Below are 25,028 nucleotides of genomic sequence, written 5' to 3' on the forward strand. Positions count from 1 at the left end.
TACATCTAGGGCTGACCTCGACTAAGGATTTGTATAGTCTACTTTGATTGGCCGAAATTTGCCGATAGTCGACTGATAGTTGACTACCCCCCCAATGCAAAAAATATATATAATAATAATAAAAAGATATATATATTTTTTTTTAAATGTATCATTCCATTTGGGCTGTGTCTGAAGCCAGGCTGTACAGTGCGAGATATATATTGCACGTGCTACAGCAACATCGATCTGTGCGATGAATGGATTTACTTCAGTAGCACTGGTGCGATAGGCATTCGGTTCATATCGATACTCTTGTTTTGAAAATCCTGTGGCGGGTCTCATTTCCGCCCCAAGCGCAGCTCCAGCCATAATATCTATGGCTCCGGCAGCTAGCAACGTTCGGTTCATATCGATACTCTTATTTTGAAAATCCCGTGGCAACTCGTCGAGTCATATCCGCCCAGTCCGTGCTTCTGCTGGCATTAAAAGCAGAGCAGGGCTACACAGCAGTGCGCCTATTTTGCGACCCGAAATAAGTCCTTGGTGTTTTTTTTCTCACAACGGGTCAAATGCATCTAACATGCTTTGCATCGTCGCCATTCCTTTATGCCCACATCGCCCGAAATTAACGTTACTAACAAGCTAATCCTGATCAGAGGCAGAGCCATAGAGAACGGCAGAAAGTGGGGACTGACATCATCGTCTCTCCAAACGCACACACACACACACACACACACACACACACGTTCTGTGTGTGTGTGTGTGTGTGTGTGCGCGCGCCCGGAAAGATGACGAAGCCAGGAGTATATTATAGTAAACTGAGGATGGACAGATAATGTTGATATTCAAATATAAAAAAAAATAATAAATGAATTCATGATCACCATGCAACATAAAACAATTGCAGGAATGGTTTGGGAGAGGAATGGGTTTTAGGTTGCGTTGCGTGTTGTTTACTTGAAGTTTAAAGCTCTATATATATCAAAACGTGGCACTTTACAGTGAACAGGAGGTCTATTTGTATTAAAAACAATAGATTGTTTTTTCATTTAAATGTCTGGAAGAGCTAAATATTTTTTTTTCAAATGATATTTTCGTTACCTTTTTTGAGTTGATCTAAATGTTACTGATTGTGTTAAATGGGCTTATGATATCGTCTCATATCGATTGCAGGCACCTGCATCGTATCGTGGCAGATATCGGCAAATATCGTATCGTTGTCCAAAGAATCAATATTGTATCGTATCGTGATGAAACTGGTGATTCCCACCCCTAGTAGAGTCCATACATCCAACACCAAATCCCATAATTCCTTACACGTAACGTGTCTGGCTGTGTGACGGCAACTTGTCAGCATGAAAATGACAACCAAACATGGCACTGCAACTAAACAACACAAATACAATAGGCACATTTGTGACTGTTACAAATATAACACGTTTTATACTTGTGCTACAAGATTTTGGCCTGTGCTACAGAACTATCAACCTCTGTAGCACCAGTGCTATGTGCAAAAAAAAGTTAACGTACAGCCCTGGAAGGAGTCTACTGAAGGCTTCTTGTCCTCTGCAAAAGCATGCGGTTGGTCCACTGATGGATACATATTGATATTTGTCTAGTCTAGTGTGTTCATTAGATGGGTGAAATCCTCTTTGATTGATTGAATCTTTTATTAACATATTGCAGAATGGGTACAATACAGTACAGCTCAATACACACAATTGTTAAGGGGATGCAGACCAGAGAAAGACTTTCGTCTTGTTTACATCAGGGTCCCCCATTTTCAATTCATCATAACATATGACATACAGGTAGACAGTAGGCCTACTGTTGCATCTAGACATTTATGACATACCAGATCTACAAATATACAGTACTGTTTATGATACAAAAAGAGTCTAAAAAGAGAGTATATACATTTGAGGGGGAAGAAACTGTACAATGGAGGAGGTTGGGTAGGCGGTGTGGGGGAAACTGTACATTGGAGGGGGTTGGGTTTCAAATTGCAGTCTCCCGTAGGTGCCCTTTGAGTGGTTTTGAAAATGGGTAGTGATTTACATTCCTTTACAGCTTTGGGTAGGGCGTTCCACATTGATGTGGCATAATTGCGAAACGTGTTTAGTCCCTTGTTTGAGCCAAATCTGGGTTGCACATGATTTGTGGAACTCCCTCTGGTGTTGTGGTTGTGGTATTCACTGACCATTGGGAAGTATTTCGACATGTACATGGGTACCTTAGTGCCTCTGTGCCCATTTTCTTAGGCAGTTAGCCTTGCTGGTATGCGTGCCATTAGCATTAGCCAAGCTTCTAGGCCTCTTTGCTTTTGGAAAGAATGATAAATATATACGGTACCTTCTTTTTCTTTTTTTTTTTACAACTATTCGACTAATCAGGAGTCAGCCCTAGTTACAGCGTGTTGTCTCTGGACCACTGCTTCTCGAAGGCCACGTTCACACTGGAAGTCTTGGTGCTCAAGATCTGATTTATTTTGTTTGGCTCTTCACATTTAAAAAGAAAATGTGGCCAAGATCAGATTCCAGTGTGAACTGGTCTCGTTTCGTAACTGACCCGCATACGTAAACGAAACAACGAAGAAGATGGATGTACCTTTTTTTTTTTTTTTATATACAAATGTCAATCTATAGTGACTTGGAGGTCTCATTGCAAAAGATCAGACCTGTACCAGATTCAGGACCAGAATTATGAAAGTGGCCCAAATCAGAATTGAAAAGATTCCATGTGATTTGTGCCGTTCACACGGTCCTTGAGTGGTTTCCGTAGAAAAATGGTGAATTTCTATATCACTAATTCTAAAATGGAGCACAATTAAAGAATAGTATACTAATGACTATTCTCATAGCAGGTTCTCTCTCCTGTCATCTCCACGCCTCAAGACAGTGATGTAATTCTCAACTAAACCACAAGGGGGCACTTTAGCATTATCTGACAGTTCTGCCTGGGTCCCATCCTGTTTCAAAGTAAACTGACAGCTATATTGAAGGCTTTGTCCATAAAAAAAAAAAAAGTCAAGGCAAATACAATGTTATTTCATTATATTTTATCAGAATTACTGACAATAATATTGCAGAGTATGAATGTGTCAAAATAAGGTGGGTTTATGTACAAAGTGGGAAAGATATCTCATCTCAATAAAATACTGAACCAGGCGGCAAAAGAAAATGTACAATCAGGTGTTCAAAATGAAAGGTAGCATCAGTGGCTCAGGGCAAGTTGAAGGGTTTAAATGAAGCGGGAACCATCTATAAATCACTAACGATAAGGTGGTTTTAACTCGGGAGCATATTGCACATAGAAAAGGAAACTTCGGGGACTTTAACTGCACTTACATGTCTTTGCTAAAAGATCATTCTTTGTAGCCAAAATACAAAAGGGTGGAAAAATCTGACATTTTGGATCTTCAATAATAATAATACCAAAACCTTTTTGACAAATGTTAAGAGACATTATGCTTTCCCTTTAAGTGAACCCAGAAATCAACAAAGCATCTGATTGACATCGATTTGTAGACATTGTTGCGTGACACATTACATACCGGGTATGTAAATGTCACATATGACGGGTCTGCATAAGTAACTATCAAAAGATATTCTGGATTTCTCACAAACGTACAACACTCGTGACTCGTTGAACAACGTGGATTACGGTCTCGTTCTCGTTCAGCCATATGAAAAAGGTTCTGTGGGTTACGGTCTTGTTCTCGTTCAGCCATATCAAAAAGGTTCTGTGGGTTACGGTCTTGTTCTCGTTCAGCCATATCAAAAAGGTTCTGTGGGGTAAGTTGTGGCATTTCATAAAAGACAAACAACCCGCTCATCGGCCCGTCCAGCTCTTAATATCGTGTTCCAAGTCCCGTTGTGTGACATGTAAGGGTTGCACACATCAACCTGCATGAAGTATCTCTTAATAATACAACAAATATTTACATTATATCCAGTCAACAATAAAATAAGCTGGAAGGAAACTCTACTGCCAAAAGGTCCAGAACATTGCCATATAAATAATTGCAATAAATTACCTCAATCTTCAAACAAACAAATAGAATCACACAGGGAAATGTATAAATACAAATATATACAACACACACATATCTTATAAAAGCTCTAAAAGTTGTACAATTGCACAGTGCTCAGTGGCTGAGGACCCACTGAAGATCACTGATGGTTGAGAAGCCTCCTTGGTTTATTGTCGGTGTGGAGGCATGAGGCATATTTTGCACATAATCTCTCACACGTCCAAAAACACTAAACGGTTTGGCACACCTCCAGTCAGTGTGACAGTTAGTTACCGAGAGTAAACACGTTTGAATATGTTCACCACCAGTGATGTCATCGGGGACATTGAATCCTTTCATCGTTTTAATTACAGCGCCGATAAATCATTTCATTGAGCTGTAATTAACACAACACAAGGAGTCAATGTGCCATATGACCTCACTGGTGGTGAACATATTCAAACGTTCACTCCCAGTAACTGGCGAACTAAATTGGATGTGTGCAAAACGGTTGTGTTTTTGGATGTGTGTGAGATTACGTGCATTATTAATCAAATAAACGTGTTTTTTTTTTTTTTTTTTTACGGAGTGTCCCTTTAAGGGTGCTGGGAGGGACATGGGGAGGTTCAACATGTCACCTGGATGGACTTCAATAAATTACTGTTACAACATGCAACAACTCATCAATAGCCATTACTTCTTTATGGATCACTAGCTTAAAGGGAGGGTTGAGGATTTTAGAACCCCATCTTTGTTTATCGTGGGGGGGGGGGATAAAACTTGAGAATCTCCAGTTTTCTTGTAGGTGTTTTTGTTTCAATGCCAGTCAATGGGATATGAAAGCATTTCTCTTAAAAAATTGCATACTGGTCCCTCTTCGACACATGTATTCCATTACCAGAAGTTAATGGAATGACCTCACGTCTGATGTAGACATTATTTTATACCCCCATTGACTTGCACTAGCATTGCTAACAGGAACCTGGTGCCAATTACATCAAATAAACAAAACCACAACAAAAAAAACTGTTGGACCCAGGTGTATTTCCTGTCAGCTGTTGCATTAGTGACACTGCAACAGGAGGTTAAAAACGTGGGTCCTTTTAGAATGTCTATGTTGTCAAGTTGAAAACCATCTACTACACAACATCCTGGTCATAAAAACTGAAGAGGGAAAGGAAGCATTCTGGGAGGGAGAGCCCCAAACCCTGGGTTCAGTGGTTTTCTGCAGGCCGACCGACCGACCGTGGCTCCTCCCTCTCTCCGTTCTTATTGGACGATGGGGTGGTGGGGGCTCTTCAGTGGGCGGAGAGGAGCACACGTACCAGCTGTTAACCCTTTCACTGCGACAATACACTGAAGGTTAACCCTTTCACTGCCACATGACAGCCGGTTAACCCTTTCACTGCCACACAACCTTCTGGTTAACCCTCTGTCGTGTGGCAGTGAAAGGGTTAAAGACTCAGTATGGTTTTCCACACACAAACAAACAGCTACTGCCCCCCCCCCCCCTCCCTGCCTGCCGCGCCTCCCTTCAGCTGCCTGCTGGAAACACATGGTGGAGCGCCGGAGGTCGGGCCCACCGGCAGGCAGCTCCGCTTTAAGGTCACAGCTTCCTGGCTTGTTGTGTGGAAACGTTCAGGCCGGCAGCCATTTTGTAACTGCTGCACAACTCCCTTTCTCTCTCTATTCCCTACTCAACAACACGGTCTCATCAGAAAACATAAATAAAGTACTAATTATCGAACACAGGGAAAAGGTACATAATGTACGTTATGTTATAGCCATATATTTACTTATTGTATAAGTAATATATTAACATTTTGTATATTTATAATACGCATTTTCATAAATACATCAATATATTACTAATATATGCATACATATTATATGGCTATATAACATAATGTACAATATGTACCTTCTTGGTGGATAAGTACTTTAACCCTTTCACTGCCACACGACAGAAGGTTAACCCTTTACTATCACACAGACGACGGCGACGCTCCACCATTAGCTCCGCGCATCGCCATCGGTTGTGTGATAGTAAAGGGCTAACCCCTTCTGTATTGTCACAGTGAAAGGGTTAACCGGCTGTCGCGTGGCAGTGAAAGGGTCGAGTGAGACCGGGCGGGCAGCCCTACTACTAACGCATCACTGAGGATGTTCTTGGGGAGCAGAGTCCCAACTCCATTGTCGACTCGGAACTAGCGAAGCTAAATACAAAGAGAAGGTATATTGTGTTACAATTCTGCCTGACGACCACTATGGTCTTTTTGCAGAGTTCACAACACTCTCTGGAGAGAGTTGTCGATCAAATGGCTTCTTTTCAGGGACTTACTCCCGACATCGACAAGGCGGTTAAAACCAAAAGGATGGCAGAGCCGGCCCCTGGTAGCGCCTCGTTCAATTCATCTGAGGCGCTGCGCTGTTCGCCTTCTGTGTGACATCACTACGATGTCAACAGGTTAGGGCTGTACTGAATGTCTCTTTTTAAAGCTTCTATTGACGTTTTTTTTCTTTCTTTTTTAATATATCCTCAAACTAAATCCTCAATTTGAATAAAGTGATTAATCTGATTAAATTAGTATATATTTTTTATTAAATCTACTTTCTTTAATGAATATAACTAGTCAGTTTCGTCAACATAAATAATCCAATAAGGGCTCACGGTTGGTACGAAAGTGATGGTGACGTCTTGATGGAGCGCCGAGCGGATGCAGATAGGCTACATCATTTATGATAAATGTTTTATTTAAATTTTCATGGCGAGTCATATACTATATAATAGTATAATATTAGTGTAGCCTAATCTTTATCTGCAACTGTGAAGAAAAACCCCATTGGTTTAAACAGAATGAATAGACGCATAAAAAAGATTCTAAAAATCATTCGAATGTTGATTTAGAATTCGAATGTCAACGTTATGAATAGGGATGTCCGATATTATCGGCCGATATCGGCATTAAAATGTGATATCGGTATCGGAAATTAAGAGTTGGACAATATCGGTATCGGTAAAAAAGCCAATATCGAGCATCCCTAGTTATGAATGAAGCTTCGAACTATCCGGTACAGCCCTACATAAGTCTTTTAAAAAGGGGATACTGGGCCCGCCGTTCGCCCTGGAAATCCTCGTGTGAAAACATGCTCATTTTCCAGTTATCAACAAAACAGCAAAAAAAAAAAAGGAAACTTCATCGTTCCTTTAAAATGTCTGGTATTTAGGCTGGCCGTCAACAATCCTTGTTGTAGAATCAGACAGATAAGGCATCGGGTGTAAAAGTCGAATAGTCCCATGTGCTTCCGTGGCACATCTGCACCAGCAGGCGAGTACTAACCACACACTACTGAGTCAGTACTAACCAGAGGAAGAGATCAGTAGCCCTGAAATCTCTGACTAGAGGGCTTCGTTTCAGAGGTAGTGTTTGAGAGTCCATTCTGGGAAATGTCTCGACGGTTGCTGTAAAAAAATGCTACGGGTCGTCGACGTACGACAATCGATCCATAACGACAAAGAGTCGTCGTGACGTTTCCTGTGCCGTCAGTCTGGGATGTAGTGGTCGAGACGGTCCACTAGTAGTAAGTAGTACTTGTAGCTTTAGTCCCTGCATATTCATCTGGTAGGAAAAATACATATTTATAATAATAATAATTTGCCTCCAAAAAAACCCATTATACAGCAGAAGCCTATCAGGCAGGCACTGTCATTTTCCATATAAATATACACATGAATCAAAAGTTCTTTGCATACAAAAATAGAGATGCATACGAGTCCTCTTAAAAATGGTCTGTTCCTCTTCCCAACGTCCATTGATTGAGGAGACGACATCGTTCGACAGTGACACGGTCCTGGTCTTCTTCTCAGGAGTGCACCAGGATCTCCATGATGTGGTCCAGGTCGTTGAGGTCGGGGGGGAAACAGAGCTGCCGGGCCGCGGAGAAGGCCCCGAGTAGTAGGTCGTAGTCGTCCACGCCGCCCCCGCTCTGGCCGTGGCCGCCCACGCCCAGGACGGGGAAGTCCGTCGCGTCGCACATGGAGGTGTCTATGTCCTCGAAGACGTCGTCCGTCGGCTGCAGGTCCGTCAGGTAGCAGCTGGTGGAGTTGACGATTTCGAAGGCTCCGAAATGCAAGTCCGCCGCCGCCTGCGGTCTCTCCTCGCAACGCGGTTGTTGTCCCTGGCTGTCTGCGTGCCCCTTGCAGGCGGACCGCGGCTCCGCCTCCACTCGGGGGGACGGGGGGCGCTGGATCTGGCGCAGGGTGTTGCTCAGCAGCACGGAGCGGTGCAGGCTGGGCTCCGCCTGCTGCTGGACGCTGCGCAGCTTGTCCAGGCTGAGGCTCAGGAGCAGCTGTCTCTCCAGCTCGCAGTCCTCATCCTCCTCGTCCTCCAGCTTCCTCTTGGCGCCGCGGCCCGACCTGAGGACACAGACGACACACAAGACATCAGACTCACTTCTTCGGGTTCTCAGTCGCGTTCCACAGCCGAGCTTGGCAGCTAGAGAACAAACGGCTACAGAACTCCAGAACTATTAGGAATGTCTAAGTGTGTCCGACTCTTAACCACCAAAACCTGCACGGACTACAACGTATGACGTATATCATGCCAGGCAGGCCTGATACTTACTTTCACACTTTACCATACACATATTTTGGTTCAACTTAGCCCCTTAAAGGGGAACTCGACTTTTTTTGGAAATTAGCTTATTTAACATCTTCCCTGGAGTTAGACAAGAAGATGCATACCTTTTTTGTCTCTGTGCGTGCATTTTAGCTTTGGGAATAGACGCTCCGTTAGCATAGCTTAGCTTCATCACTGGAAGTGAGGCAGGACAGTAGCCTTACAGTGCCTTACAGTGTATTGCAAGGTCTGACATTGACCAAACTTGATATGCATGACCTTGGTGGGCTCAGGTCAACAGGTCAACTCCTGAAAAGGGGGTCAATGTCAGACTTTGCAATCAAAAGTTAGGGGGCTAATAACCCTTGCCATAATTTCAGTGCGCCCCCTAACTTTTGATTGCAAGGTCTGACATTGACCCCCTTTTCAGGAGTTGACCTAGAGCCCACCAAGGTCATGCATATCAAGTTTGGTCAATGTCAGACCTTGCAATACACTGTAAGGCACTGTAAGGCTACTGTCCTGCCTCACTTCCAGTGATGAAGCTAAGCTATGCTAACGGAGCGTCTATTCCCAAAGCTAAAATGCACGCACAGAGACAAAAAAGGTATGCATCTTCTTGTCTAACTCCAGGGAAGATGTTAAATAAGCTAATTTCCAAAAAAAGTGGAGTTCCCCTTTAAGCCTGAAGGGTCCGGTACCCACAATGACATCACGCCATAAATCCATCTCCTCCACAGACTGTATTAATTAATGTTGCGTTTTTTCTTCTTCAAATGTAGCCAAGAGTAAAGACCCTAACCCTGTCAAAACAGCATTACATTTGTTTACCAATGAACAGTTAGTGAAATATAAGATTATAGAAATCTCAGGGCATTGAGTCGGAAACCGCCGCATATTGACGGGAGGAAGTGGCGCAGCCAAAAGTGAGTGTAGTCTTTTGAAGGAAGAGACCCAGGAGGCTTTCGAATTTAAAAAAAACTACCCAGCTCACGCCAGCCCCCGTCAATCAATCATCAGACTTCTGGATTTACTTTTTTATTTCTCTTATTTTTCAGGGATCATCTCCCACAAACCAGTTAGTTTCTCTGCCTTTCTGTGAACGTCTTAGCAAAAAACGGCGTTGCAATCTGATGAAAAATGTCGGAGAAATTTACATTATAAAAAAGTAACTCAGTAGATTTCATTCACGGTTTGTGAATCACGCCTGGTGATACTAAATCCAGATTGAACTCTGCCATTGGAAAGGGGCGATTTGGCCAGATCCATAGATGGCCATAATAAGGTAATTTATAGGCCTGATATTCTATAAACACATTTCAAATAGTCCGGATGGCAGAATTCAGTACTGCATCTACAAAACCATCCGTTTAATCATCTTCCCTTTATTCATTTGCTTAGATTTATTTGTACACGCGATCTCAAGAAGGTGCTGAATGATGAAATGCCAATTTTTCATGTCTGGTCAATTTTAGCATGGTGTTATTCACCGTCAAAGATGGGGGGGGGGGGTAGAATTGATATTCTCCTTTGGTTCATTACAATTTACTCAACCTAGTAGTAAGTAACAGACACAATATTTCTGATACTGGGAATACATTCCCTGAGATCCATAGATGTCCCTACTAGATACCAAGAACATGCTAATTAAATAATATTTTTTTATTCTGCACTTTTCTAAAAGTCATTATTATATATTTTGTCTACATAAAAATGTTACCTATAGCACCTTTAACACGTGGCTTTAGCAGTAGTGCACGTTCTCTCATCGTGTCTGCATCAGTGCATCCCTAGAAACACAGTAAGTAGGTTACTTCAGCAGACCGCGAGCCGTGACACAGAAGAGGTGTGGGGGGTGGGGACAGAAGAGGTGTGGGTGCCGTGGGCAGCGACAGAAGAGATGCGGCTGCCGTGAGCAGCGTCGGAAGAGGTGTGGGGGCCGGGGACAGAAGAGGTGCGGCTGCCGTGAGCAGCGTCAGAAGAGGTGTGGGGGCCGGGGACAGAAGAGGTGCGGCTGCCGTGAGCAGCGTCAGAAGAGGTGTGGGGGCCGGTGGCAGGGACAGAAGAGGTGTGGGTGCCGTGAGCAGCGTCAGAAGAGGTGTGGGGGCCGGTGGCAGGGACAGAAGAGGTGTGGGTGCCGTGAGCAGCGTCAGAAGAGGTGTGGGGGCCGGTGGCAGGGACAGAAGAGGTGTGGGTGCCGTGAGCAGCCCGAGTACAGAGGCTGGAACCATCGTTAATAAGAAGTGACTCAGGGAGGAACCAAGAGACCGCGACAGAAGAGGTGTCTACTGATACTATCTTGTCTAGCACAGTCTCTGGAGCGTAACAGTAAGAAGCATTTTGTATGAAAGTATTCTGTACTTCTGTATGACAACTATTAAAGAAACTTGAAACTCTAGTGTACCCATATCCTCTGTATAAGCATGTACAATAGTGCTGCATAAATGTTGCTTTTGTTGCTGGTTGATTCTCCTCGGCTTCTCTCTGGTACTATAAGAGAAGATGAATATATAACACTTTTAAAACCCTTTGTTTATCTTTAGATCACACATTTAAAAATAACTGTTCATCTCACTTCAATCATTTTTATTGCAGAACATGGTATTTTCTCAAGCAGACAGATGTAAACATTGTGTTGCATGTACCTGACAAACTGAACCGTTTGTATTACAGTCATATTCCGACTTAACTGAATGCACTTGTGTGTGTGTGGACTACTGTACTATTACAGGTATTGAAATGAACAATGCAACTTACTTATACACTTTTTTTAATTTATTTTTTTATGAATAATTAAATATCGATACTTGGCGTCCCTGTATCGATACAGTATCGCCACGCAAAGTATTGCGATACTACTACGTATCGATTCCCCCCCCCCACTGTACATACCTGCATAATCCTTTTTACATATCTGTAGATTCTGTATCTGTACATATCCCTTACCTACTTTTAATAGTTACACTGCTGGCCAGTACAACTTACTATCATAGTGTATTATGTATACCTGTATCACTGTACATATTAATACTACAACCCATACATCCAATTAGCACTATACTCAGTAGTACTAATTTATATATTTTATACCCAGTTTACATCACCTGTACATTCATTCATTGTATATTACTAATATTGCACTTTGCTGTTACATTTGCACTCTGGTTGGATGCCAAACGACTTTTTGTTGTACTGTACTTGTGCCACGTGATGATGACAGTACATTTTAATCTACTAACCAGTCGTCGTTCAGTGAGATTCTTTGCAAACGGATGAATGATTATTTGCAGTGATTCGGGCAGACAGAAGTCCCTTCACTTCATAAATTAGGTTGTAAGTAATACTTGTTTAGTTTAGGAATAGGGGGCAGGTAACTATAAGAATTATTCTTCTTCCTGCTCCTTTTGCCCATGGTATGGTATTTATGATTTTGTATGAAAACTCTTATGGTTGTATTGCTTCCATGTGGCAAATAAAACTGAATCTGAATCACTCCTCTCTGCCCGTGATCTGCTCTTACTAGTAGTTAACAATGTGCGGGTGCTGAACGAGTCATCAGAATCAACTCGTTCACTTAAAATGAGTCATTCGTTTTGAAAACGTGACTCACTATATTGACTACTACCACCATGCAAACAGATGCCTTTATATGGACACGGGATGATGACGACACCACTCTTGACAACATGAGTCACATCATGCATCATGCAAGTCTGAAATGCTCCTATGACGAACACCTAGCCTCGCCCTCTATACCAGACACTATGAGCTCATATCATGGCCAGGGTCTTCAGGATTCTTTCGATCTTCTAAGATTAAAAATCTATTCACAAATTCTTTAAGAAAATATATGTGTTTTATATATAATTTCAACTTTCTCGTGAACGTAGATCTATAAATTGTTAGCTCTCTAAATAATACAGATTGCCAATTATAGACGAGCAGAAAGACTCTCACAATATACACTTTTTTAACACTTAACACTTTGACTGCCTAAAAACGATTTACAACGTCTTTGCTGGCGATGCTAAAGTTGCCGGGGGACGCTGTAAGTCGTCTTTATATCAATATTTCAAAAATCTGCGATCTGATCCATAATGTACCTCCGCTGGCCTGAGAACCACCAGCAGGACCCACTGAGCTCTCTGGCGGTTCAGGAGCGCCATCTGGTGGCCGATCGCGCAACCGCTTAACAGGAAGCACAGTGGAGGTTGTGATAGATGTCCGTATTGCTTCCGGCCACTCGGGATAGGTTCCGGCACTCTAGCTCGTCACACTACATAACGATCGATTGCCAATAACTCGATAAACAACATGATTTGGACGTATATACCATTATACAAGCTGGAGATGGACCGGGTAATAATATATCCCATAATGATAAAATTTCTACTCGACGATGATCGCCCAACGGCGCGCGGACACTGGGGTGAGTTTCAGCGTGTAACGTTACCGTCTTCGATAATAACTGATATTATCAACATTTGACCCACATTAGATGATTGGTATAACGCTGCCCACGGAATTATAAACGCCCCCTCGCCCATCCGGTCAACATCAGATGACGTGTAGTAACTTCTAGAAGTACGTCTAGTTGGAATTTTTTATATCGCGCGGATTGCCATCAAACTGTATTTCATCATCAATATAATGCATTTGGGGCTATATATCACGTTCTGGAGAAAGCTGCAGAAAGAGATGAAAACATACTTATACATTAGACCATACTTTACTATGAATATGTGAATGAAAAAGTTTAACGTTGCTACACAATGAACAATACATATAGGACTTTGAATGGGCCCTAATAATGGCAATGTAGCAATAGAATTTAAAAAGTTATAGCCCTGCAAAGAAGGGGACTTTCTCCATAGACAAATAGCGCTGGCAATCTATGGTATATCATTAATTTAACCCATGGCAGCCAAAGTGTTAAGGTTAATAGCAACCTAATCCGTGCAATTGCTCAGAAAATCGCAAGGCATTGAGAATCAAATCAAAATCTAACCGGGACCCCAATAATACTCGAACTCGAATCGTGAGATTCCCAATGATTCCAACGGAAGTTAGCTTTAGCTGGAAAAAAAACAAGGTTGAACGTAGTCAACATTTGGCCACCAGACACGGTAGAATGTAGGCAGTAACACTTTAAGGACCGGCCACGTATATATACGTGTTTCGGTGCCATGCGTTGTGGACCAGAGCCACGTATATAGCCGTGGCAAGTTGTTATTGTTTTATTCCATATTTATAACGCTATTAACGTCCGCGATCGAGATGCATGACCTACCCACATATTTGATTTTCGAAACATGCAATACCGGCCAGATCCGCTTAGGGGCGCCATCGCTCCACTGCAGTATCATTGAGGGCAATTGTACCTTTGAAATGTATATCCAATATATTTTGGACCCACCGCTAGCTTTTAAGCAGTGCTTGGTGGTGCAAATGAACCTGGCCACTACGGAGGAATAAGTGACTGCGTATTCGAGCCCCTGGCTTGCATCGCAGTCACGAAAGGGGCTAAGCTAGGCTAGTTCTGTTCCATCAGCTTCCATTAATTCACATGCTTGCAGCCGGATAGCTTTTTATTGATGATTGAAAACACAGAGCACTTGGTATAGATCTTCTCGTCGTCTCACACTCAGGAGAAGAAGACAGTAAGCTCATTTCCCATAATGTCGTTACACATTTTTGTTCTTGCCTAGGTTAGTAGCGCCATGTCTAAACGTTATGGCCAGGTAGGTTAAACCTTTCACTGCCACCACTACCAAACGGTTAACCCTTTCACTGCGACACACAACAGCCGGTTAACCCTTTCACTGCCACACGACAGAAGGTTAACCCTTTATAATATCACACTCACACAACCGGTTAGTAGGGGTGCACCGATATATCGGTCGGGTATCGGTATCGGCCGATAAGTGCCTTGTTGACTGCTATCGGCCTATCGGCCGATAAGCTCAAATGTGCCGATAGCAGTCGCCGATAACTAACCATCCATTTGTGTAGCGTCAAAAGGCAAAAAAAATTAAAATTCACTCGCGACCCACCTGCACAACGCCCGCCGTCCCCCCCACACACACACAAGCTACTGCATCAAAGTTACTATTTATGATTAACAAGGCATTCGTTTTGTGGCATTAACGTTATATAGTTAGTGTTACACGGACAATAACATCAGCATATTATTATTACCCATAGCAGCAAGGCATTACTCCGAGTCCGTTCATAGCCGGGAGGCAGAAGACTAACGTTACTGGTGAAAATGTGATTTACGTTGGAATACTCCTTTGCCAACTTGCTGTACTTTGCTTGCAGGTCTGCAGCCATTATTACTGGATTAAGAATAGCCCCAACTTTAGCCAACGTAACGTTATGGCTAAACCTTTAACATTAGTTAACCCTAGCTTTCGGTTAGCTGTTCAATGCATAGTAATAACACAACCAAGCGAATCCATCAGAGCTCCCCATCAACACCGCTCTGTCGGGAGGATGGCATTTAAGAAAGTATCTGCTGTTAAAATGACACAAACATTCGTTTTGTGGCATTAACGTTATTATAGTTAGTTACACGTTCAATTACATCAGCATAGTATTTACCCGAAGATAGCAAGCAAGCCGTGCATAGCTCGGTTACATTCCGTTGCTCATTCCGTACACAACTACACATTCTGCAATCTGTTAATAAAGTTTTCAACCAGACAAATGTATAGAAAGGCTTTGTTTTATTATAACATTTGTTGCAGTAAAATCATTGTGTCTCGTTTGGCCATCCTGTGGAGCGCGCTGGTCGGCGGGCACTGCCGGGCAGCTAACGTATTAGCTTGTTGTGGTTCTGAGTTTGACTCGCATTCTCGCAAGCAGATCATCAATGGCGGCATGCCCCGAAGTAGAAAAATGAATAAACGCTTGGTGGTAAGCAGGAGGTGGGTGCTAGCGGTGTGGCGTAATTGGCCGAATCGACTGTCAATCAAAATGGTTCCATTGCATTGGTTGAAAGCTCTGGTTGAGAGAATAGTATCCCGCTGCAGGCCGCCAGAATGGTTCCATTGCATTGGTTGAAAGCTCTGGTTGAGAAAATAGTATCCCTCTGCAGGCCGCCAGACGATACTGGGAGAGGGATCAGTGATACCATAAACATATTTCTTGATGTTTCCTTTTTTAAGTAAGTAAAGAGGCCTACAAATACAAACACACATACAAATATACAGTAGTTTCATTAAAAAAATTAAAAAAAATAAAAAAAAAATATTAAAAAAAAATATTAAAAAAATAAAAATACTTATTTTTTGCCACAATTATCGGTATCGGTATCGGCCGATTGTGTTAGTTGAACAATCGGTATCGGTATCGGTGGCCAATTTTCATATCGGTGCACCCCTACCGGTTAGTGTCTATACTTTTACCAACCGATTTCCAGTTCTGCGATCTGATTGGCCACTGACGTTTCTGGTCATGTGACATGTGCGCCAAACGCATGACGCCTGTTTCTGCGCCTATTTCCGCCTCGAACAGCCTGAAAACTACCTAACGCCTAGTTTATCACCGGTTAAGCTTAGGCGACTCTTTCGAAGTTGGTTAAGGTTAAGAGTTTGGAATCAGGGCTGGTGTTCTATCGCGCTGCTCTAAGACAAACTAACCTTAAAGGCCAACCTCCAGCTTAAACCCTACTGATCAATTATGGGTAGTTTACATCATTGGTATATAATTTCATTATTTATTTTTTTCCATTTGACACCGGAAATGGCACTCTGAAAGAGTTAAAAAGGTCCACGCACGAATAACATGCACGCGCGAATCAAAAAAGCTTATCAAACGCCGACGTCACAACAGGACACAGGTGCATATTAATTAGGGGTGGGATGATACATCGATCCAGATCGATATATCGATCTATTATCAATAATCAAATAGGATCGATGCCACGTAAAAAGATCGATTCATATTGCGATACTCTTATTTTGAAAATCCGGCGACGTCATCGCCCCGCGCCCAGTGTTGTGAAACTCAAACTCTGTTTAACATCAACAGCAGTAGCGTCTAGAACGTCACTAGAGCAAGAATAGTGTGCCTATTCTGTGACCCAAAACATGTCCCTGCTGTTTTATTCCACAACGGGTCCAATGCATCTAACCTGCTTTGTAATCCTCGTCACTCCATTATGCCCACGTCGCGTTAAAGATCGAAGATAACGTTACTTTAGCGTGAGCTAACAAGCTAACCCAGAGCCATAGGCAGAGAGAAGTGGGGACTGGGAGGGTGCATTCTCGGGGATAGCCCCACTAACAGGATCTGGCCGGTACTGCACCTTGGGACTCCCAATATGCTTTTCCAGCCAAAATACAGCTCTGTGACAGTGAATAGGATATTAATATCGAGAAGAAAAAAAAGAAATGAACCAAAAACAGTGAACAGGAGGTCTATTTGTATTAAAAACAATAGATTGTTTTTCATTTAAATGTCTGGAAGAGCTCAAAAATAAAAATGTCATGATATTTCCATTGCCTTTTTTTTTGTTGATTTAAATGTTACTGATTGTATTAAATGGGCACATAATATCGTCTCATATCGATCGCAGGCACCTGAATCGAATCGTATCGTATCAGACTGTGTGATATCGGATAATATCGTATCGTTGTCCAAATAATCGATATCGTATCGTATCGTGATTAAACTGGTGATTCCCACCCCTAATATTAATGAGCCGAATCTAATGTTGCTTTTCCACTAAAATAAAGTACTCAGTTTGTCTCCGTGTGGGGAGGCGGGCTGCTGGTGATCAGCATGAGAGCTCCAGAAATGTCACGTGAAAAACTGCAGACCACCGATTGGTCAGAAGAGAGACGCGTCACTGTCTGGAGAGTGAACGAAAACAGAACGCCGCCATCTTTAATGTCTCGCGTAGGATGTCTTATGTATGTTTGCAGCACGAAACAAGTGCAATAAAAAAGGATACAGTCACTGTGTATTCTGCCTCATTTATTGATGAAACAAAACCGACATCAACACAATTTGCCACCGAGCGGAGAGTTTAGTCTGACAAAAAGATCGCTGATTAGTTACGCTTGTTGTTGGGGTTAGGGAGTGGTAACGTTAGTTAGCCTAATGCTAACGTTAGCAGATAGACATGAGAGGCTAGGTAACTAGGGCTGCAACGATTAGTCGACATAATCAACGACGGCGATTATAAAAAATCGTCGACGAGAAATTGTTGCGTCGATTAGTCATTAAAAAAATAAAAAATAAGGGCGGCTAGGTGGTGTAGTGGGCAAGGCACTCGCCACCAGTGTGGAGACGCTAGGATTCGCGTGTTCGAATCCAGCTCTCCACATTGTTTTTCAGTTTGGCTGGTCGTCCGCAGTAATACACATTGGCCGTATTACGGGGAGGGAAAACTGAAGGGTGGGGATCGAACGTTGTGAACAAGCGACTCCTACAAGTCGGTTGGTGCGCCTGCGCAGTAGAATCAGGAAGTGTCGGGGGCAGCGTGAGCCTCCCACGCGTTACTCCTCGACACTGAGAGATCGAGCTGCGCAGGTGAAAAGATGCGACTGCTGTTACCTCAAGTACCGGAGGGGACTTGTGCTATGTATGACTTAGTCCACATTGCAGCCGGCTTGTGGGAGGCAAGAAACAGCGTTCGTGACAGGGGAGGGTTGAATTGGATGATACGAAATTGGGATGGGAGAAAATATGGAAAAATGGGAGAAAAAGTGGATCAAAAAAAAAAAAAAAATAAAAAAAAAACGTTATTTAATTTTTTTTGAATTTTTTTGCACTACCTATCTTTGTGAGAGTGGCTTCTCAGGGTTCCAGACAACATCATAACATGATGATCCCATAGCAAATTTTGGACATTGAAAACATTGTTCCCCTGCAGGAGATGATGATCAGACTAGACACACAATACATTACACACGCACTCCTCTCACTCACACACAGCGATCAGAGTAAGACACACACATACACACTCCTCTCACTCACACACAGCGATCAGAGTAAGACACACACACATACACACCAGCGTTTCCGTTAGCCGGTAATTACCGGTATTTGACCGGCAAAATCTGTTGAAGTCCGACATATTTACTCTCTCCGGTCTTAATGTCCGGTGAAAATAATTCCCTGAGTCTAAGCACAATTTGATTATTTGAATTGTATTAAAATAGGCTAAAATTAAATAGCCTATGCGTGCGATGAACGAAACGATCATTACATTTGTTTCCTCGTTGCTTCTAATAATGACAACGACGTCGTCAGCGAGAGCTTAGTGCTGGGTGTGCGAACTTTTGTGAAGCTGCAGAGCCAGAGCACTATCAGCACAATGCAGTATTCCAGCAGTACTCCAATTCAGCCATTTTCAGCCAATGTTGGGTGGGGGGCGCTGCTGTGCGGTTCCCAGAAAAGAGCCAATAACACTGAATCAGCTGCTCTGCAGCGCCATACTCTTTGCAAATAAGTCGTTGCGAGGTGGAGAGAGTCGTCACGCAAACCACGATAATGTTGCCGTCTCTCTGCTTTCTCAGTTCTTCGCTTGATATAATTAATACAAATGTCCAATATAACGGAATTCGTTAGCTCATAAAAATGTGATTATAACAGACTGCTGTTTAGTGTCGGACCGACTGCCCACATACGCGGTCTATTTTATTTCAAGTCAGCAGCAGCACGGAGTATCGAGGGACTTATTTTATTTGGAATATATTAATGACTGTATACGCAAAAGTAGCCTAGTTTTAAGTAATAATATTATAAATCTACATGCCTTGAGGATGACATTCTTTATATAGCCTGCCTATCAATTGTTTTAAAGCTCAATAAACTATGACCGGAATTAATCTAATTTGTGCGGTAGATTGAAATCTTGCAGGTCACGGAGACCGGCAACAATTTTTTCTAACGGAAACCCTGATACACACTCCTCTCACTCACACACAGCGATCAGAGTAAGACACGCACACATTCACACTCCTCTCTCTCACACACAGCGATCAGAGTAAGACACACACACATTCACACTCCTCTCACTCACACACAGCGATCAGAGTAAGACACGGACACATTCACACTCCTCTCACTCACACACAGCGATCAGAGTAAGACACACACACAAATTACACAGTACACACACTCCTCTCACTCACACAGCGATCAGAGTAAGACACACACACATACACACACACGGACTCCTCTCACACACAGCAAACAAAAGTTATTTAAAGTACACTTCCACTTTAATTTGTATTATTTAATTTATTTATCTTGTTATGAGTGATTGCTGTATTGTTCTTCAAATACATTTTCATTTAAAGTGGCTTAAAGATCCAAATTCAAATGTTTCATGAGTCATTATTTTAATTTGCTATGGGATCATCATGTTATGATGTTGTTGTTTGGTCCTGACAAGAGTCTCAAAGTCTGGGGTGATGGTAGACAAGCAACTCTGAGGTCATGCTCAATGTCCAATCTGTTCCTCTGCTCTGTCTTCAGCTGGACCAGAGCTGAGAAGCCACTTTCACAAAGATAGGTAATTTATAAAAAAAACAAAAAAAAAATGTGTTGTTTACATTGGTTTTCGATTAGTCGACTAATCGAAAAAATAATCGGCAGATCAGTCGACTACCAAATTAGTCATTAGTTGCAGCCCTATAGGTAACGTTAAAGCTTGTAGAATAGACACAATGAGGTAACGTTAGCATAATAGACACAACGAGAGTCTGGTTAATGTTGTTATTGATTGAATGAAAACTGTGTTTTACTCTGGCTTGCCAAGCTCATCATAGCCCCTTTCGTGACTGATGCACCGAGTGAATCCACAGTCACTTGCTCCTTAATAGGAAACCAACCTAGATTTACCATGAAGGACTGGTTCTGGCCGAACCGTTCGTTATACAAGTATCACAGAGACATTTCAAATGTACTCACAGTAGCACGAGGGTTTCGGACAGAGATACGGGATGGTTTGAATGCTCTGCGTTGCTAATAAACATTTTAAATATTTTTTATAAACTGCTCAAAACGGCATTATTTCCGGCGTTGGCTGCCTGGTGTGATCACAGCGCATGCGCATCATGCACCCAACGCCGGAAATAATGCTCCGCCTCCTTGCTACTGCCTGTGACTCACAGAGCCCCCTGGTGACCAACACCTGTTGTGACGACATTACACGCACACGTTATGAACCATTGATTAAAATATGCACGTGCATGGTGATTGTGTTGGGCAGACAAATGTTTTGATAAAAACGCTAAAACTGGGTCAATTTCAATACTTTTTTTTTCCAATTCTTCATGAAAGTCACTGTTGGCCTAGTCCACATTGTTTATTGAACAAAAATACAACGTGGAGGTTGACCTTTAACCAACTTCGAAAGAGTGCCTAAGCTTAACCGGTGATAGAAACAGGGGTCACACGATTGGCGCAGATGTCACATGACCAGAAACGTCAGTGGCCAATCAGATCGCAAACTGGAAATCGGTTGGTAAAAGTAATGATGCAACCGGTTAACCTTCTATCGTGTTGATTGAATTGATTGAAAAGTTTATTAACAGATTGCAGAATGGGTACAGTACAGTACAGCTCAATACATACAATTGTTAAGGGGATGCAGACCAGAGAAAGACTTTCGTCTTGTTTACATCAGGGTCCCCCATTTTCAATTGTGGCAGTGAAAGGGTTAATGGTCGTCGGCAAATAAACCTACTACACCTTTGGTATAGACGCACTACTACACTTCTGCGTTACATGGAGCTCGTGAGGCAAATAAACCACTACACTACTTCCGCGTTACATGGAGCTCGTGAGGCAAATACACCACTACACTACTTCCGCGTTATATGGCGCTCGTGAGGCAAATAAACCACTACACTACTTCCGCGTTACATGGAGCTCGTGAGGGGGGGAGGGGAGCGCGTGAATACATGTTGATTAGAGCCTTTAGCGTTAAAAGTGGTTGTTGTAGCTAAGCTACAGCTGAACACCGACTCCGGCTATGCGGGGCTAAGCTAACGTTCGTTTTAAAAAGCAGTTACCTTGAGGAATGGAGGAGGACGTGGTCTGGCTGCTCGCTTCCCTTCACGGCGGAGGAGTCCACATCATGTAGTCGTCGGCGGCACATTGAGGCAGAAGCAGGTCGAAGCCCGTCTTTCCTCCTCACCGTTACCTCGTAGCAGGACACAAGCTCCCGTTGACCCATTTCATCATGTGTTGTGTTCACGACATAGTTACGAATTTTAACATGTTAGGTGCGTTGTGTCCGTGCCGACTACGTCCAAAGAAGAGGAAACGAACTAACGACGCTACGAGGAGGGATGCTGATCAAAGTGTCCAGCATGACCGTCGGCGTCGATGCCCTGGCAATAAAGTACCGCTAAAATATAATAGTTTCAGCGAGTATTGCTATAATATGCTACAATCTGACGACGGCAGTGTATCATATAATAACTCAAAAAACGTTCAGCTTTTTAAAGTCGGTAAAAGTGAGCCGTTGGGGGTGAGTGACGCTCCACTCATTCCTCGTCGTCAGGGCAGAGCGCGCGCGCACGGCTGCTATCTGTCTGGAAGCGCTAGGCGAGCTTCAACAACTCTTGGTGGTTCACCCCGCCCCCTGGAAACTATACGTCATCAGGGCAGAGCGCGCGCGCGCACGGCTGCTGCAGCTGGGTACTATTGGCTGCTGCTATCTGTCAAGCGCGAGCTTCAACAACTCTTGGCTCAGTGGTCGTCGCGTGGGGGTATTCGTGATTGGTCCAATGAAATATCAGGCCCCGCCTAGTAACTACATCTGATTGGCCCACTCCAGAGCCATAGAAGAACCCCCCCCCCCCCCCCCCCACCCTCTTCTCGTACTGAAAACGTGACTGTTAGCACAGAGACGGCTGCAGTTACACACAGGGCCATTTTCGTTTCGTTTTCAGGGTCAGTTTCGCTTTTCAGAACGCAACGTAATGGCAGGCAAGTTAGGCCCAGTCCACACAAGCGCTGGATTTAATATAAACATGATTGTATGTGCACAGTTGCACTGTTCGGCCACACACAACCGGGGATTTGCTACACTGCAACCCCGGTCTTTGAAAACCTGAGTCAAGGTTGAGGTTTTGCGGTTTCGTGTGGGCATAGCAACCGAGGTTATTCCCAGTGTTTACAGCAGAGCTGTCGCAATTATTTCCCATGTTCACGGCAGACTGTCAAACAACAATAGCAAGTTAGCAACCGAGCGCGGGGTAGAGAGATTAGAGCAGAGCCAGCTACACCAGTGTTTACAGCAGAGCTGTCCCAAGTAGCGTTATATGAAAATGATTGTAACAAACTTTTGTTCTAAACGTATCGTCTGTGTTGAAGAGTGTTGTGATTGACTGATGTCTGTTGTCGCATTCCTGACCTGATGCTCAGAGTAAACATGTAGCTGCGGCTAAACTAAACTCATGTGTTGTCAAGTTATTGTTATAAGGAACCCAGTCCAGACTGCACCCCCTTAACAATTGTTTGTATTGAGCCGTATTGTATTGTACCCATTCTGCAATGTGTTAAATAACGTTTGCATCCATTCATAGCGGTAACGTTACCACATTACGTTAGCATTTAAGCTATATACTATACATAGATATAGCCATTCACATTAGCATGTAGCTAACAACACCGGCGGTCTTTTGTGAGACTAAACTATCCGCTCTTGGTGGTAAATTGTGTTGCTGTTGGTTTTGTTTCATCAACAAATGAGAGGCAGAACACACAGTGAATGTATCCGTTTGTTTATTGCACTTTTATTGCAGTTTCTTTCTTTGCTGAAAATATATGTTCCGTTGGCAAAATGATGGCGGCTATGGTGTTTCTAAACAGGAAGTTTAGTGAGCATTCAACCTTTTCTGATTGGTTGAAATGGCCTTCATGTCTGAACAACATCGCCGCCTACTGTTTTGGCATTGTACTACATGTATCGGTTGCTGGTTTTTCCAGCCGCCGTGGGTACGCAATTATATGCGGTTGTTCACCTGTGTGGACAGAGGTTTATTTTTTTCAAACTTCGGTCACATTAAATCCAGCGCTCGTGTGGACAGGGCATTAGACATTTGTTTTGCTTCCGGAGCACAGTGATGTAGTACAATGCCAAAGCAGTAGGGAGGAACCTGTACTGTAGTTAGTATAGACAGACATTAATGTAGCCTACTACTGTCACTATATTTAACGCTTTCTAAATGCTTCTTCTGGGAGGAGAGCTACACTATTACACTAGCATAATAGTACACTATTACACACTATTGCGGAGTAAACCTTTAAAACTAGTTGGGTGGAGTAAACCATTAATTGATTGATTGATTGAAAACTGTATTAACAGATTGCAGAATGGGTACAATACATGTATATATTTTCTGTTAGGATTGAACATTTACAGGGGCCATTTTGATTGATTGAAAACTTGAATTAACAGATTGCAGAATGGGTACAGTACAGTACAGCTCAATACACACAATTGTTAAGGGGATGCAGACCAGAGAAAGACTTTCGTCTTGTTTACATCAGGGTCCCCCATTTTCAATTCATCATAACATGACATACATGACATACAGATAGACAGTACTGCTACATCTATACATTTATGACATCAGATTTACAAATACAGTACTGTTTGTGATACAAAAAGAGGGTAGGCGGGGTGGGGGGGGGGGGGTAACTGTACATTGGATTATACATGACATACAGATATGCAGTACTGTTACATTTGTGACATACAAGATATGTAAATATACAGTACTGTTATTGTTAACACTTTAAGGACCAGCCACGAGTTAACTCGTGTTTCGATTCCACCCGTTGAGGACCAGAGCCACGAGTTAACTTGTGGCAAGTTGTTATTGTTTTATTCCATATTAATAAACGGATCAAGATCCCGGATCGACTCTGCAGATTTACATTGGACTATTGACAGTGTTTTCATTCATTTATTTGCATTTATTTTACTTATTGTTATGTTTCTTCTTGACTTGTTTAAAGAAGACGTGTCCGGCCCATGGGGACATTAACGCGTGTTGTCGGGCCTTACAAATAAATTTGATTTGTGGAGCTCCCTCTGGTGTTATGGTTGTGGTATTCACTGACCTTTGGGAAGTATTTCGACATGTACATGGGTACCTTAGTGGTGTAGTGTATCTTGTAGACCAGGCCCATTGCATGTTGCTGTACTCTGTCTTAAACGTATTTGGGTGGAATAAACCTTAAACTATTTGGTTGGAGTACACATGGGTGGGAAGCCCCCCTCCAATTGTGCGTTCGGCTGAACGGGCCACTCTCTGTAGTCTGCTGCGGTCTTGTGCGGTGCTATTCCCAAACCAGGAGGTGATATTGCCAGTCAGGATGCTCTCTATTGTACATGAGTAGAAGTTCTTAAGGATCTTCTGACTGACTTGGAACTTCCT

The 25,028-nt window shown here is 42.9% G+C and overlaps 1 protein-coding gene across 1 annotated transcript; it reads right to left on the reverse strand.

The window, feature by feature from the left end:
• Positions 1–5,608: 5,608 nt before the first annotated feature.
• On the reverse strand, positions 5,609–22,158 carry LOC311228597 (uncharacterized protein). Its single transcript, XM_084314513.1, has 2 exons — positions 21,648–22,158; positions 5,609–8,411 (listed from the first exon to the last, which is right to left on the reverse strand). The coding sequence occupies exons 1-2, from the start codon at positions 21,809–21,811 to the stop codon at positions 7,859–7,861; spliced, it is 717 nt and encodes a 238-aa protein (XP_084170639.1). The 5' UTR covers positions 21,812–22,158; the 3' UTR covers positions 5,609–7,858.
• Positions 22,159–25,028: the final 2,870 nt, after the last annotated feature.

This window comes from Notolepis coatsorum (assembly GCF_963971535.1).
Source record: "Notolepis coatsorum genome assembly, chromosome: 5".
Classification (NCBI taxonomy): domain Eukaryota; kingdom Metazoa; phylum Chordata; class Actinopteri; order Aulopiformes; family Paralepididae; genus Notolepis; species Notolepis coatsorum.

Bases quoted from the DNA above. Each gene is read 5' to 3' on its own strand.
- LOC311228597 (XM_084314513.1), bottom strand. From the start codon at position 21,811: ATGGGTCAACGGGAGCTTGTGTCCTGCTACGAGGTAACGGTGAGGAGG. The intron at 8,412-21,647 runs GTAACTGCTTTT...CTGTGTCCTCAG, and splicing joins GTCCTCCTCCATTCCTCAAG to GTCGGGCCGCGGCGCCAAGA.